Source organism: Ischnura elegans (assembly GCF_921293095.1).
Source record: "Ischnura elegans chromosome 13 unlocalized genomic scaffold, ioIscEleg1.1 SUPER_13_unloc_2, whole genome shotgun sequence".
NCBI lineage: Eukaryota > Metazoa > Arthropoda > Insecta > Odonata > Coenagrionidae > Ischnura > Ischnura elegans.
The window spans coordinates 5006517-5023897 of record NW_025791658.1 but is presented as its reverse complement, the minus strand read 5'-3'; the positions used below and the strand labels follow the sequence as shown (position 1 = coordinate 5023897).

At 39.8% G+C, this 17381-nt stretch overlaps 1 protein-coding gene across 6 annotated transcripts in view; it reads left to right on the top strand.

The window, feature by feature from the left end:
• Window positions 1–17381, top strand: part of LOC124172626 (zinc finger BED domain-containing protein 4-like) — a 113476-nt gene that overhangs the window by 93117 nt on the left and 2978 nt on the right. For all 6 annotated transcript variants that reach the window (XM_046552068.1, XM_046552070.1, XM_046552067.1 and 3 more), the window contains one exon: window positions 3618–3917. In XM_046552068.1, the coding sequence (XP_046408024.1) occupies window positions 3618–3863 (246 nt within the window). In that variant the 3' untranslated portion in view covers window positions 3864–3917. The remainder of the gene's footprint in view (window positions 1–3617; window positions 3918–17381) is intronic.

Below are 17381 nucleotides of genomic sequence, written 5' to 3'. Positions count from 1 at the left end.
TATACGGACTTGAACAAAAAGATATAAATTCATATCGATATATCTTCATTACGAAACATTACTCATCTAAATAAGGTTTGTGTATGCATAATTGTTTCCTTTCATAACACATTGTTAAAATTTTTATTTCCGTAACTATGTAAACAGGTCTGAAAAAGGGATGCATCGAATACAACCTTGTATCGATCATAACTTCGACTCTAATCAATCGATCCGCTTGATTTAACTTTTATCGAATAAAACACATTAAAAGTTGTATTAAGTATGACTTTCAAATTCAAAACTTGATCAACAAAAAAGTAATTAGTGATTAAAGCGTAACTAAGGAGATTAGTATCGATATAACTCGCACATGAATCGATCGAGTGGAATGGCCATCATTTCAAAAGTTGACGTTTTTGATAAAAGTATTACCCTGAAAATTTCATTCATATAGCTTGAATGGTTGCTAAGATATTCAAGATTTTATGCTCTACAAAAAAATGGCGACAATGATTTTTCGCATGCAGGATATTTTTTGGAATTTTATTATGAATTAACCAAGTGGGTTACAGGGAAAGTAGGGTAAAATGATAGGGTGTGAAGCACCCTAAACGTTTTTTCCAGGAGGTTCCAAATTTTCATATGGCACATGTCTCAAGGCCGAAATCCGAGTTTGAAAATTCGCCCATCACGGCAATGTAAAATCGAAATCGTTTATTCCTTGGAATTGTTTCGACATATGAAAATTCCAAGATAGCAAAAAAATCAACCAAAAAATCCTACACCTTATATTTCAAGGAATTTGTTGTACGATTATCAATATCGAGTCGATGGTTTATACGATTACGTGTCTTATGTGCCGGATTTACCGCAGGCACAATAGGCACGTGGCCATGGGCGTCGCAGTCCAAGGGGCGCCATCTGTTTGGCAATGATCCGTACTAGAGGCGCCAGGAAGGGCATCACCGTCAGCAGGCTTATTATGTGGGTTCTGTCTGCCTGCGGATACCCTCTTTGCCTCTCTTTAAATATTGTTCAAACAAAGTGTTTTAGTTGCATAAAAGTTAAAGTGTTTGATGTAGTTTTACTCCTAGCTGCTTTTTTTTCAATTGAATTGTCTTATTTTTTCCCCACGTAAAAATTCAACTTATTCTGCCGACCATATTGCATCTGTTTATTCCTTTTTTTCCGAACCTTACCTCATGCCTCATGCGCTGTCCACCCATTTGTCCGCACACGTGTATTCGAAGTGCAATTATTGGTCCGTATGCTATGACAACACATTGACCCTAAGCCTGTAATAGGGTGGTTTCCTATTATTTTTTTATTGCCTAAATCGAAAGATTATTACTCCTGAAGTACGTATTTCACGCTTTTAGATTTTTAAATGACGATATCTATTTTTCGCGATTAAATGAAAAGTGAAAATTTTCAAGCGCGCGAAAACGCGACGTGTAAGTATGAATGCTGGGAAATCTCTCCGTGTGACGTATTTCTGGTTCCCCCTCCCGCCCTGTGAGGTGACCTTGAGGCGAGTTGAGCGCTGATGCGACGCAGGCTGCTAGCAGGTAGCAGAGTACCCTGTTAGCAGGTATCGCTTGGCTTAAATAAGGATTATTGATACCTTTTTAAATGAAGAAAACTTTCCGACCTTAGCCAGTATTAATAGGTGATTGTTAAGACATGTTTCCCTGAGCTCTGTGCCTCATGCATGCATTGGTAATCTCAGACGATGCATAACTCCTATCTACTCGTATAGAAACTAGGTCCCTGTGACGTCATGCGGAGTGGAATCGCATGGGCGCCAATCTGTGCTATTTCAAATTAGGATAAAATGGACCATTGCCATTTGTCTAAACCGGTATTTCTAAAACCAAATAATTTGCATATTATGAATACACTAATGTTGGGCAACGAATAGCAATCAATGCCTTTCGTTTTATTTGATGAAGGAAACTAGTCGAGAAATTAGTCACTATTTCTTCACTTCCCTGCCACCCTGATCCCTCCATTTTCCCACTCACACCCTTTTAGCCGGCCCTGAATTTTACTAACGATAAGTTAGAGAGAGAGAGAGATAGCACTTTCATTGCTGCGTTTGTATTCACGGCATCTATCACGTTCGTTAAATTTTTTGTTAATGTGCAGTCTGTGATTGTTATGTCATCGGTATTTCTACCTAAAATGACTTATGAACACATCGTGAATTTGACGCCCTTTAGACTGTGAATACAGCAGACTCTCGATTATCCGGCTGCGGTTTATCTGGATTGCGGATTATCCGTGCATGATTTTCACTCTCGCTCAATTTTATCTGTGATCTTTATAAAAAAAACGAAGTTGGACGCAAAATCATCGGAATCGCTGCATCAATGCTAGTATAAATCGGGCTTATTATTTCCGTAAGAATCCCCTTCTTGAAAATGGAAGCGATCGCGTGCCTACTGCATTCCCGGGAGCACCGTGTTCTTGTTTTCCTCGCAGTGAGCTTCCACGCTCCGCTAAAAGAGATCGCGAAACTGTGAAGAAAGTCTCATTGAGTCCGGGAAGCACTCTTAAACAACAGAATAACTGCATAAATAATAAAATATTATATGTTTTAGGTAAATAAATGTTTCACCCTTGTTTTTTTTTTCTTATAAACCTTTAATATGCTGTAATTTTCACGTCATTAGTTGTGGCCATTTCGTTCCATATGAGAGCATACCTAACAGTAAATAAGAAAAAAGATATCCAACTATCCTAATCATATTAAATGACTGTTGAATTAAGAGAGATCACATCGTTTCCTCTCGAATCATGGTAAAAATCATGCGATAGCACTCGCTTTCTGTTGATATTAAATAATTAATATATGTTCACTTATGCATGCATGTTTGTTTAAACACATAAATATAATGGTTTAAAAAAAGTCGTATCTTTCATTTGCGAAAGATATGAAAAAATGGTGTTTATCACTGAAACCTCTCTATAGTGAACCTCCATACATCAAATTGCCCAAATTTTGGTCCCCTCCATTACTATATAAAAAGGTTTTACTGTATCTCATGGGCCTAATGGCCCAAACTAATAAATAAATTGAAATTGAAAAATGTGGCCAACTTCGCTACTTAACCCTTGCTAAAAATTATTTTTTTTTTAATCTCAAAAATGCTAATGTCTGAAGGGAGGTTCAAGGGATGGAATTCCCTGGGACTGAATTTGGCCAAAGAGGCGGGGGTTCTAAATGTAGGAGGTATTCTGCATTTAGAGAAAAAGGGACCTAGGCTTGCCGAGGACCTTTAATAATAATAAATTGTTTATTACTCCAAAAAATAAAAAGTACAGAATAGAGTTAATTGCATAAAACAGAGTAACTTTATGTAGCCATTAAGGACAACCTGTTTTATGGCTACCATCATTTACATAGGGTCATGCTGACATATAGACATTTTAAGCACAACATTCGAATTGAAGTAAGTACGTACATGCATTACATGGTATTATATCATAGAAAAAAATCCTCCACACTTTGCATTCTAAACAACCAAGGCTGAACATTTTTCATGATTACGTTATTATTTTTTGCTTTCAGACATGAATCAGGTAATAAGTTGCACACTTACCCTCATTTTTCCCTCAATTACCTTTTAAAGGTGAAGCAGTACTTGGACGAGCCTGTGTTGTCGAGGGATTGTGAGCCTCTGTCATGGTGGTCGGAGAACAGGGAAAAGTATGACCTCATACTGCCGGTAGCGAGGAAGTATGCGTCCATTCCGGCGACGCAGGTAGTCGGGAGTGTGGTGATGGGGGACTGCGTTACGCAAGAAATGAACGCAAGGAAGCTGTGCCTGCCGGAGGCCGAGGTCAGGCAGCTGGTGTTCCTGCACGAGAACTCGTGAGGGAGTTGGTGAAGCGGACATTGGGAATTTACCTCAAGCAGGATTCCTGAAATGGTGAGTTACATGAGTTACAGTAGACTTTCCGTATTAGGAACAACCTTATTATGTCAAATTTTAGGTTTTCCCGACGTATAGATTGATGAAAAATTTCTCGGGATTCCCTCCGGGTGTGGTATTGGGTTAACCCTTTCGCTGCTGTTCAATCTCCGAAAACCTTCTCCTCACATGCGGCGAAAAAGTGTTAAATGAGTTTCTTTGGACCCTTGGAGAAGGTACTTCATTAATGGGCGTAGTCACACCCTCCAAAGGGTCGCTAATCCGGGACCTTATCCTCGATGAGCTCACCCATGCAGGACCATCTCATCGACCCTGGAGTGAGGGGCCTCCCTCCCAAAAAGTGACCGCTTAGAGAGTACTCAAAGTAATTACAGTGAGTCCTCGTTTAACGTTGTTGATTCGTTCCTGAAAAAGTCGACGTTAAGCGAAACAACGTTAAACGATGCAGTGTTTCCCATAAGAAACAATGTAAAAAAATTAAATAGGTTCCTAGCCATGATCCTAACAATCCATTTCTTCGTGAAGAATCCAGAATTTCCCGGGCGAGAATCCAAGGAGGCCAATTACCGGAGCCGTAACTTTAAGCAGACTTCGTGACCAATCGGGAGACACATGAATCAGGCCAAAATGAAAAAATCTGAATCTGACACTCGGAAGCACGAGGACGAAGGGCGAGTCAATTTTCGTGATGATATGAATTCTTTAACCCGGCGGAAATCTCGTGAAACATTCATTACCGATTATTCACTTCAGCATGATAACGATTCATTCGAAACGAATTTTCATAACGAAAAGGTTGGGAAGAAGGCATTTTTAAATGAAATATAAAAACTAAAAAGAAAGTATTTTAATGGCGAAACATCGATATTTTCAGTAACAGAAGAAATTTTAATTGTAAAAACTCGACCTGCAAACCTAAAACTCGACCGATCTCTCCAGCAGTTGCACCTTCATCAATTCTTTTAATAATACCAAGTTTTTGTTCTAATATCGCCGTTTTTTCTTCACGTCTGAAGAACCACCAGGATAGCCTCTTCTTCGTGGACATTTTTTTCTGTTGGCATCACAAAAATATACGGATAATGGGTAAATGAGGCGATAATTATTCGCTCAGATGCATATTTAACATACGCTACCCACGCCAACCTTTTCTGTCGAACGAAAATTACCAATCGCATTAATATAGTAATATTTACTATACATCAGATGCGCTTGCGTTCTATTCGCCATTCATTTTTTTTTCGCCGCGCATAATTTGAACAACGTTATCGCGAAGCAATAACGACGTTAAATGATAAAGGGTTTCAATTTTTGGACAACGTTATCGTGAAACAACGTTAAACGGGACGACGTTAAACGAGGACACACTGTACATGAAAAATTTCTCTCATCACGAGAAATATGGCAGCTTTTCAGGGAATTTTGTATTATCAAGTTCAAAAGTACGTACTTACTGAAGAGAAAAGAAAAAATTTTATCTGTCTTTGTCTCAAATTCATGTATAGCGAAGCAAAAGTCTGAAGGAAATATAATGTTGGCATTGGCAGGCGCAATGACCCGACTTTGTCTTGCTTGTCCATACTCGCCCCAACTAATGGTACTGTCAGTAGCCTGTATGTACTTGGGATGGATTTTATTTTTTAGCATAAATAAAAATACTTGGGTAAATGACCACAAAGTTTAACCCTTTCGCTGCTGTTCAATCTCCGAAAACCTTCTCCTCACATGAGGCGAAAAGGTTAAAATGCGTTTCGTGGGCCCATGGAGCAGGTACTGCAATAATGGGCGTGGTACACCTTCCGAAGGGTGGCTAATCCGGGACCCTATCCTCGACGAGCTCACCCACGCAGGACCGTCTCATCGACCCTACCAGCAGGGGGCCCCCCTCCCCAAAAGTGACCACTCTGAATGCAATTTGAAAATCAATCCGATCATCAAAAAATGATTGTTTGCATCGCACTCCGGCCAATCAAGTACGTCATTGGACCAAGTTTCTGCGATGAAAAATAACGATTTTGTTAACTTCGCTAAAAACGTGGCTAAGGACCACCAGGTAGCAAAGTTAACAAAATCGTGTTGCAGTGTTGCATTCTTCAGGATAACCTCACTTCTCGATGCCTTGAATAGCTCTATGAATTAAATATTCCTAGAAGAAACGTTCGTACGAAATTTTCATTATTTCAAAATAACGAAACTCAGTTCCGGTCCCGTCGGCTATAAAAAGAACATTATTACGAAGTCATCTTTCACAGTGGTATGTAACGAGCACTGGGTGAAACGAGTGATATTCCAGAGATTATTATACTCTGTTCATTTTATCTCTGCGGGTGAGCTGGTGTGGTTAAAGCAAGTGGAGATGAGGGGAGGGAAAGTTTCTCGACATGTGACTTTCCCTTAGTGAATCAGCTAACAGTAGGCGTAGCCTCAGTCAGTCACTCTCAGACCTCCGCCGAGTGAACATCGTGAATCTGCTCATGGAGCAATGTTGCCAAACTTCACGCATTCTCCTTACATGTGACTAAGTCTGCCTTCCACCAACAGTGCCTCATTCAGCATGGTAGCTGGCAACGCCGTGGGCTTCTATTATAGGATTATCCCCAATGCCTTCCAAATGAGTAGGTGTAAGACCCCCGATGCTCTAAGGGGTGTCGCCGATCAATTGGCAGGGATTTTTGAAAGGAAACTCATAGACTACGGAGAGATGATTTTATTATTGTCCTCGGTTACATACTCCGCCGCCACGCGTCCGACTACCGACGAACGCCTCTCCACAGCCCGCCTTCGCTGACCTCCCCTCCTCCTCCTTCTCCCTCCTCAGCCATCGTCTTTCTTTCGCCAAGCTCTGCACTTTCCCACGGGAGGATGGAACAGCTACTGGATACGCGGGGGTAAAGCGATCCGACCCTTCGCAAAGACAGAAACTTGGGAAGGAATATGAAAGAGAGTGTAGGTGATGGGTTGGGGGCGTGTAAAGGGTGGGAACGGAAGTGAGTCTGCTGTTTCTGTCTCTTACATAGGTATATATTCTCTCGGCTTTGGGGCCAAAATACCTGTGCCCAGCCATGACTCACACGTTTTCAGTGACAAAGTAGGGCGGCTATGTACATTTGGCAACGTTGTGTTCGCTCCACTTTCTCTTGGTACTACCATTATCCCGTTAACAAAGCCATCCAAGAGTGTTTGGACTCTCACAAAAGCTCACCGGTAGACATAAAGTGAACAGACTACAGCACTAGTTAAACTAAGCTTCCTGTTTAAATGCCTTGTAGAATATAGCTTGTATTCCACTCCCTGAAAACTCACTGACTGGTGCTTTCCCCATAGCCAGTCCTGTAACAAAGGGAGTTACATAAAATCAAGGAGAGACTCCACACTGGAATGCCTATTTTAATGACATCTTCGGCACTAAAGTCTCACTACAAACCTAAACTCCAGGTGAAATGAAGTTTTATGTGGAAAAGTGGTATGTAGTATCACTTCATATCTTATAATGGATCTTCTTTAAAGTACCGTAACTGACGGCTATTAAGACACAATTTTTTTCCTAAATTTTGTCTCAAAAACATTACCTGCATCTCGTACGTGAAGGCCACAGGTTAACTTTCAATATTGAATATGTATAACAGGGTGTCTGCAAACCTAGAATACCAGATTTACGAAACAATACCAGGGTAACCACTCAACCGTGTAAACCTTTAAACCATGAATAAGCTGTGAATTTCATCATAAAACATAAAAAATCTCTCAAACTTGACTGTAGAACTACGGTAGACGTATCAAAAGAAAAAAAGAAAAGTCGATAAATACCGTATAAGCGTGTGTAAGAGGCGCTCACACGTGTAAGAGGCGCACCCCTATTTTGAGCATCGAAGCTATAAAGAAAAAAAATTTTGCGGCATTTTTTAATCCTATCGTGCGGTGCTGCGGACATATGCCTGGAGTATCGATAGTTATCGAAATTTCCTCTTTCAATGCTGCGAACCGCAGGTTTTGACACCAATATAATTTTCAGTTGCAAAAATCCTCATATTAGCGTCTGAAGATGATTTTCGAAAAATCAGGTCCTCAGCGTAATGGAAATTGCTTGGCAAGACAGATGTTGACTATTAACCAGGTATGTCCTTCAAAACTACGAGTTTCTCTACGTTTGATAAGCGATTACTATATGCAGTATAAATGCCGCGGGATGCCCACTTGGGGCAGTAAATTTAGCGCGCCCTTAGGAGCGAAAAACCCCTCGCTATCTTTTCCACGTTCACCTCTGGGGTACCAACGAGACGGCGCGTTGCTTACAAGAAAAGTAAACAGGAGCATTTTAAAAATACGTCACTAAGGGAGAAACTCCCTGCCTACCACTTGTTTTTGACCCAGGATTTCAGATGACTGACTCACACTGAAAACCAAGGCCACTCAGTTCCCCTTGAACTTGCGACCGGTGAAGGGGAGGGGGGGAAGGTAAGAAGTTTGTGTAAGAGGCGCACCCCCATTTTCGGCTGCAATTTCTGGGAAAAAAGGTGTGCCTCTTACACGCGCTTATAGGGTATTTCAAGGTCAGTCACATGCGAACACTGTCCACGCATTTATATGTATATTTGAAGCACAATGGGGTGGTTTTCTATTTCTTTATTGCGTAAATCGAAAGATTATTGCTCCTGGAGTACATATTTCACGCTCTTTAGATTTTTAAATGACGATATCTATTTTTTGCGATCGTATGAAAAGTGAAAACTTTCAAGTGCGCAAAAATGTGACAGCTAAGTATAAATGCTGGGAAAAGCCCATGTGCCATCATTCTGGTTTCGGCTGATGCCGTGTGAGGCCGCCTTGGTGCGAGGCTTTGAGCACTGCTACGATGCAGGCTGCTGGGAGGTAGATCTTGGCTTAAATAAGGATTATTAATACCTTATGAAACGAAGAAAACATTCCGACTTTAGTCAATTTTAATAAGTAGGTGATTGTTAAGACATGTTTCCCTGAGCTCTGTGCCTCATGCATGCATTGGTAATCTCAGATGATGTAAAACTCCTATCTACTCGTAAAGCATCTAGGTCCCTGTGGCGTCACGTGGAGTGGCATTGCATGGGTGCCAATCTGGCTGTTTTCAAATGCAGTTAAAATTGACCATTTAGCATTCATCTAAACTGGGATTTCTAAAACCAAATAATTTGTATATTATGAATACACTAATGGTGGGTAATGAGTTTTATTCAATGCTTTTCGTTTTCTTTGATGAAGGAAACTACCCTATTATTGGTCCCCCTGCACCATAACGACCCATTGATCTTAAGCCTGTGATTGGAAGACTTGTAATAAATAATAATAATAATATATTTATTTCATCGTTGGCATATACATGCATGGTTTCGTCAAAAGCATACAGATGGGACAAAGATATAAGTTACAATGTTTCAGGTACGTATACAACGATATACCACATAATTCCTTAATTATTAAGTTTGAATTTCAATTTTAAAAGCAATACACAAAGATACACCGTAATTATTTAACAAAAGTATATTCATTTAAAAAGTCTTTCATATCATAACAGCATTCATTAATTAGTAACTCTTTGACCCTCCTTTTGAACGCATCGGGAGAGTTAAAAGCTAGAATGCTATTTAAGTAGTTTATTGTAAAGTTTTGAGGCTGAGTAGTGAGCTCCCTTTGCAAACAGGGAATGTGAATGCTGACTAGTGTGTGTATGTCATTCTTGGAGCGGGTGGGGAGCGTTCACGGAGTACGGAGTTGAGTGGGAATTTGATGTGTCGATCGTGTTTCAAGGTGAGTCATGTGCAGTGTTAGTCCTCTCGGATGCGATCGGACAAATTTGGCAGGGATTGGGGAAAGGAAAGTCCAGAGATGTCGGAAAAGTAATGTTTATTCGTTCTTCATTACTTGTTACATCTCACTTCGCATAGCGACCACCCACCCGAGTCCCTCTCTCTGCTCCTCCTTCACCTTGCTTTTATCCCCTTCAGCCGTTGTCGTAATAGGGTGGTTTCCTATTATTTTTTTATTGCCTAAATCGAAAGATTATTACTCCTGGGGTACGTATTTCACGCTTTTAGATTTTTAAATGACGATGTCTATTTTTCGCGATTAAATGAAATGTGAGTACGGAGTTAAATATGTTCATTAACCATGGTGAAAAATCAGGCACTTCTTCACTTCCCTGCCACCCTGCTCTCTCCATTTTCCCACTCACACCCTTTATTAGTCGGACCTGAAAATTAGACTTATCATGGTAACATCACGAGAGATATTTTTGACGTCATGTAAGATACTTTCATTGGTGCATTTGCATTCACGGCATGTGTTTTGTTAAATTTTCATCTAACGTGTGGCCGGTGATTGTTATGTGATCAATACAGTAAACTCTTGATTTTACGAAGTCAGTGGGACCGGAAAATTGGCACTTCGTAAAATCGAGTTTCGTAAATTCAAACCTTTTTCATAAGTCACGAAAAAAATGTTCGCTTTTGTTTCTTCCGCCGTTTTTTGTCTTTAGTGGTCTTATTTAAATGTTTTCGGTGGTTATTCTCGGTATAACTCATAGAAAAGGCTTTTTGCTATCGATTTTTATGATGTGAAAAATCATTAAATAATTTTACCACCATAAAATTCCCATTTCTTGTTCATACTTCAACATCAACGATCGCTAAAGAAATTCCCGACCAGTTTAGAAAACGTAATCCAATAATGAATTGCAATGTTTATTATAAGAATTAACAGTAATAAATTTGTGGTTAGGAGCCAATAGCTACTATTAAGTATGCAAAAGATAGATATTTGTTTCTGACACCCACGGAATTTTAGCGGCAGCCGGCCTAACCGCCATTTATGTCGCCCTCTATCGCTCAGTGACGAGAAAAAAAGAAAAACAAGGGTCTAAGCCCGTTTCCAAAATAACCTTCGTAAGTTAATATTTCGAGTTACTTCGTATTTTCAGCAGAATGTGCTCTATTTTCACTGAGATTCAATTACGATCATAAATAACGTAGGGTGTGATTATCTTCTGGCGAATGTTTGAAGTAAATTCTGTTTGAGTTCTCCGTCCGACTACTGTGTTCCATCATCTTCGCAGACGTTGCCATAAAAGACTTAATTCTTCATCAGGACTGTATTCTTCATACCGGGTGTGAGGTGACCTGTTCATATAGTATGTTTCTCTCCTTTTATGCCGACAGGAGCAAGGTTCCAACCGGAAAACGACAGGAGAAACATCTTACAGTATCGGAGAAATATAGATAGAAACGTTATCATCCACATTGATTGTTTTCCTACAAGAGACGTTTTATCATTTCTCAACGTGGTTAAGTATTGGTTCGCTAGCGTGAATTCCCAAAAAATGACACGCAAAAACCTGTACCGTCTCCTCATTTAGTTTTCGTGTTCCTTTCTCCGCCGTATTGAAAGTTAGGCAAAGGATCATTGACATAGAGAAAAGATTTTCTTAGTTTTAGCACTAAAAAATAGTCGCGCCATAATCGTAAATAAATATAGTGTGGAAAGAGCAAAGAAATTAATTTCAATTGAAAAGCCAGCTGAGAAGAAGAGAGACAATTATAAGCGCGGCACCAAAATTCCCGATAGTGGAAGATACTTCTTCCGCCTCTCTCCGGTTAATAACTTACCCCCGTTGCAGGTAAAGATGAACCATGCCCTTCTCCACAATCGGGGAACGTTCCCAGTGGGTGGGGTGAATAAGAGTGGGATGGGGATTGCCTGAGGGAAGAAGTGTGGTCAGCACAAGGACTGGTGAAGGGGGCAGGACAAAGAAGGGTGGGGAAATGGCCTTCAGTTCTGCCTCAGTCTACTTTTGGTGGCCGTATTTTTTTGCGACGCACACAAGCACAGTCTCCTTAGGGAGGGAGTGAATGGGAAATGCTGGGGAAGGAGGGGTTTGGGATGCGTAAGGTGGGTGTCAGCAAGATCAGCCAAAGGCGGCAGGAGGGAAGGGACGGCTTTGGAAAGACAGAACCCCAGCATGGGAGAACGGGGAAGCGCGTGAGAAGAAAGTTCATGGTTCATATAGACTTGGAAGTGCATCTTCATTACGAGAAGCCTGAAACATAAATTGGCGGTAAATAGAGCCCAGTACTTAAGATATTTAAGTTGTTCATTCACAAAGGCCAATATATACACGAAAAGATATTATGGCGCGGATTGCATGTATCAACGTCCATTTCGGGATGTTATTAATTTCTGTTCCCATTTATAAAAGTAGCAAATAGATTTGAAAGAATGATAATCATGAATAAAAATATCTAAATCGATATCCAAGCGCACATGAGCAAAATAGATGAATGTATACATACCGATCCATCGCAAGTAATACCGCTCAAGCTTCTTCCGGTATAGGACTTTTAAATCCTGGATAATGCCTTGGTCCAAGGGCTGGGACTTGCTAGTCGAGTTCGGGGGTAAAAAGAGGACTCGAACATTAGCCAATTTTAGATCTTCCACGTATTTATGAACGGTGGCATTATCCATTATTAAAACAATTTTGCTGTTCTCTCCAGCAATTTTTCTCTGTAGACGTATAACCGTTTGCTGGAAAATTTCTCGGGTCATCCAGCTGTTTTTATTTGCATGGTAAAAAACGGGGAGGGCTTCCAATTTTACCTTTTTTAAGCACCGTGGCCTTTCAAATTTCCCAATGACAACGGGCTTATTTTGTCCGTGCCAGTTTGGTTGACGCACAGCCCCACAGTAACACGCACTTTACTCTTTTTCCCCCCATGGCACCTTTGCCCTTTGAAACCCAGGGTTGCGTCAGGTAATGCATTAAAAAATAGCCCAGTTTCAGGGGCCAGCGAGGGTGAGCTCGTCGAGGAAAGGGTCCCGGATTAGGGACCCTTCGAAGTGCTTCGGCGAAAAGTAGTCAAGTAGTCTTCGAAGTACGTTCACAGCAGTGCAAAGGGTTAATTAGGGGTGTACGAAATACTCCGCGCGACCTTCCTGACATGTTAAACTACAAATTATTGTCGATGCTATGTTTACAAACAGGCACGTAAATAGGGGCATAATGTCAGCCGCGATATTTTAACTGAACTCCTACTCCCCCTAAATTCCCACAGTGAGGTTTTTGGTGACCCATTTCTCTCCAAAGTTGCATTATCATTTACGATTTTGCACTTTTGATGGACCACAGTTAGAAGCGCTGATTTTTTAGCTACCTACGCCGGCGTAACTAGTTTTGTTGACAAATTTTTCGCCGTAGTTCGTATAAACGAATGCCATTTGCTCCTAGGGACCGAGCCGAGGTTCGTAAATTCAAAAAATTTCGTATTATCGAAACTTCGTATAATCGAATAGCGCCATGTATTTAGCATAGGCTTTTCACCGGGACCGCAATATCACTTCGTATAATCAAAAACTTCGTAAAATCCTGCTTCGTAAAATCAAGAGTTTACTGTATTTCTTCCTGAAATGCCTTGTCAACAGACCATGAATTTGAAGACATTTCCCTACCTTGGTTTGACAAGGTTCTAACTGACCATCAGCTGGTTTTGAGGATGACCTTGTCAAAGTTTTAAACTGCTCTATTTCTATTATTAATAGGAATTTATTTTTGATTTTTGGCACATACACCAGTGATCCACTAGATACACTAGAAATTAATGCTTTAAGAAAATATGTTATTTTGTTTATTTTTTTACATGTTTATATGAGTAATAAAATAAGTAAAATGCAGTTAGAACCTTGTCACACCAAATATTATTTTTTTCTCCTTGCAGTTGGAACTTTGTCACTGTTCTAAATCTGTTATTATTTTACATAGGGGAATAAAAACCGGTGAACACATAGAGAAACATAAACTTAGTTATCTTGAGTGAAAACACCAAATTTTGCAAAAATGTCAGTTAGAACCTTGTCAAACCAAGGTAGCGATTTGGACCGTGAAAACCTGGATAAAACTCGTGAATTTTATAATTTGGCTTTAGTGGGAACCCTGGGAACGGTATTTATGAGATGTAAGCCAATGGAACGGCTCTAGTCACGTAATAAATTAACAGAGGTTGGTTAAAAGTGTGTACAGGCGGTCCCCGACTTTCGTACACAATGCGTTCCCGAAAACTTGTACGAAAGTGGAACCATTGACTTCCATACTAATTAGGGGTTACGTTCCAAAAGAGCGGAATATACGTACTAAAACCTTTTTTTTCACGAAATTCATTTCAATTGACTTAATTTTAATAATATGTTAATAAAACTCCTCAAATCATCTAATTTCTTTCGAAAATACGCAGAAAATGCAAATAAAAGTTGAAAAAACAAGAACTCTGTCGGCTATCGAGTGAAACTTCCTATTGGCGTTTAATTTGACATTCCACTTAATACGTCCACTGTAAATAAAAGGACATATCAAGAAGCATAACAAAATGTAGTAGTTGAACCCGCACTCTGGATACCTTTTAATTTTTACATCAAAATTCGACATTTGGCAGGTGACATTCGTGATCGCGTATATTTCGCATGTTATTCAAAAAAGACAAAAGACAAATGGAATTTGGGTGATATTTCGTGCAATATCGTTGCTGAAGGTTTACATGAATTAAACAGCACTCAAACGAAAAAACACAATTAGAATGAAGATCTTACTAGTTTTATTGAAAGCCATTTGATGATGTCTAGTCAACTTCTTTTGAAAAATATCTTCAATGAAGGCTTTCTTCTTCTCTTGATAAAGGAGCCTGTAGCAGGCAGTTTCTCTCCCAAATAAATCACCTAAATTAGAGTCAACTACTAACAATTCCCTTCATTATATACGTTCGTATTGTTCGCGTATACTGCCATTTGAAACAATTGAATGATGGGATGCGCAATAAACATCGCGGGAATTTAAAAAAAATTAAAGGCCAACATCTGAAAGTCCGATTTTAGCATACGAAAGTCAAGTAAAAGGTGTCAATTTTGAACATACGAAAGTGCAAATTGTACGAAAGTCAAGGACCGCCTGTATTTGCCATTCTGCCATCTAAGTTTGACAATTTTTGGAAAAAATTGAAATCATGAATGGCCACTTCAGGTCTAACGACATTCTTTCTGTGTTCTCCCTCCGTGTCCCTTCCCGTAAAACACGTAACTCGCCTCTTTCCCATCTACCTCTCGCCTACAATTCCATCAAAGCTCCTTCTGTTGATATAACATCATCAATATCATCATTTACGACCCCCATCAGGAAACTTCCTCTGTGAATCCCTCTTTTCTTTCTCCACCCTTCCCAAAATAACAAATGAGCGGATGAGGCGTTCATAGAAGTGAAGTACAGGCGGTCCTCGACTTTTGCACACTCAACTTTCGTACAATTCGCACTTTCGTATGTTCAAAATTGACACCTTATACTTGACTTTCGTACGCTAAATTCGGACTTTCGGACTTTCGTCTGTATTTTTTTTAAAATTCCCGCAGTGTTTATTGCGCATCCCAACATTCAATTGTTTCAAATGGCAGTATCGGCAGTATATGCGAACAATACGAACGTATATAATGAAGGGAATTGTTGGTAATTGACTCTAATCTAGGTGATTTATTTGGGAGAGAGACTGCCTGCTATAGGCTCCTTTATCAAGAGAAGAAGAAAGCCTTCGTTGAAGATATTTTTCAAAAGAAGTTGACTAGACATCATCAAATAGCTTTCAATAAAACTAGTAAGATCTTCTTTCTAATTGTGTTTTTTCGTTTGAGTGCTGTTTAATTCATGTATACCTTCAGCAACGATATTGCACGAAATATCACCCGAATTCCGTTTGTCTTTTTTGAATAACATGTGAAATGTACGCGATCACGAATGTCACCTGCCGAATGTCAAATTTTGGCGTAAAAATTTAATGGTATCCAAAGTGCGGATTCAACAATTACATTTTGTTATGCTTCTCGATATGTCTTTTTATTAATAGTGGACGTAATAAGTGGAATGTCAACTTAACCTTTTCCCTACCGTACACGTATATATACGTGTGGACGTTTCCTGACCCGGGAGACCACGGGCGTATATGTACGTGTGAGATTTTCCCGGTCAAGAAAACGAAACCCGTATATATACGTTTTCTAGCTCTCCCCCTTTCAGGACGGTCGTGGGTTTAGGTCGCCTTTGTCTCGGGACCCAACGCTTCGGGGTTTAGGATTAGCCCTCCGAATCCGGGAGCAGGTACCCGCACCCTTCGTCTTTTATAACCCCTCTCAGCGGTAAGGGACAGCGGTCATACAATTGTTTATAGAGTCAATTTTCGAAATAAATATTTGTTCATTTCTCAAGAAATATAAACTAAGAATTGAATTGTTTGTCTTTTGAGCAGCGTTTAGAATTTTTAAACGAAATTCTACGACAAATATTAACTTATATCTCGATTTATGTATAAACATCAACATGGAAATTGTTGCTGCGTTAAATGCTTTGATAATGGCCTTAGAACTTCGTTTAAAATTTGACAATGCTCAGATAAAAATGAGGAATTATATTCTATGTCTGTAATTTACGTGCAAGCAACAATTATCCATTTGCTAAATACATATAAGCAATACATAAGTTGACCGCGAACCAATGCCGCAGGTATGGTCGTAAACCCGGAAAGGAGGGAGCACAACTACTCTCGGAGTCCGAGATAATGCGGAGACCCACCTCTTAACGAATGCCCTCCAAAAATGCTCGGTACCACGAGAAAGAAGTCTCTTGGGGCTCGGTACAGCAGTCAAGCTAAGACGAAAACTCCGCGGTCTCGAAAGGGTTAAACGCCAAGAGGAAGTTTCACTCGATAGCCAACAGAGGTCTTGTTTTTTAAACTTTTATTTGCATTTTCAGCGTATTTTCGAAAGAGATTAGATGATTTGAGGAGTTTTATTAACATATTATTAAAATTAAGTCAATTGAAATGAATTCCGTGAAAAAAAAAGGTTTTAGTACGTATATTCCGCTCTTTTGGAATGTAACCCCTTATTACAGTGCAACCTCGATATAACGACACCCCACGGTGCACCAATAAACACTCGCTATAGCGAATTGTCGCTTTACCGGAGGTGGAGCAAACAATAGCCAATATACCTGTTGCGAACAGTAACACGGGAACAGGAGTGGTGCGGCGACAGATAAACATCTATCCGATAAACGTAAGCATAAATCCAGACGAAAGGTGATGTTTTTTGCATCTCTAAATTTCCTTACTCAAGCAACGACTTACTATTCAAACAATTTATAAGCGCCGCACTGAATAAAAATCATGCAAAGCATTGTTTTGTCAATCATTATGCCAGTGCACAACCGACGAAGCCATTTTTCTATGCACTTAATTGGTGCATTTACGTAATCATTCCATTATTATTGTATTTTCCACTGAAAATTCAAAAATTAACTAATAAAACTGTATCGCAGTTATTTAATGCCTCAAATGTTTCCATTGGTATATGTTTATTGTTCCTATACATTAAGCGGCACTGAAGTGAAATAACGTATTGCAATTG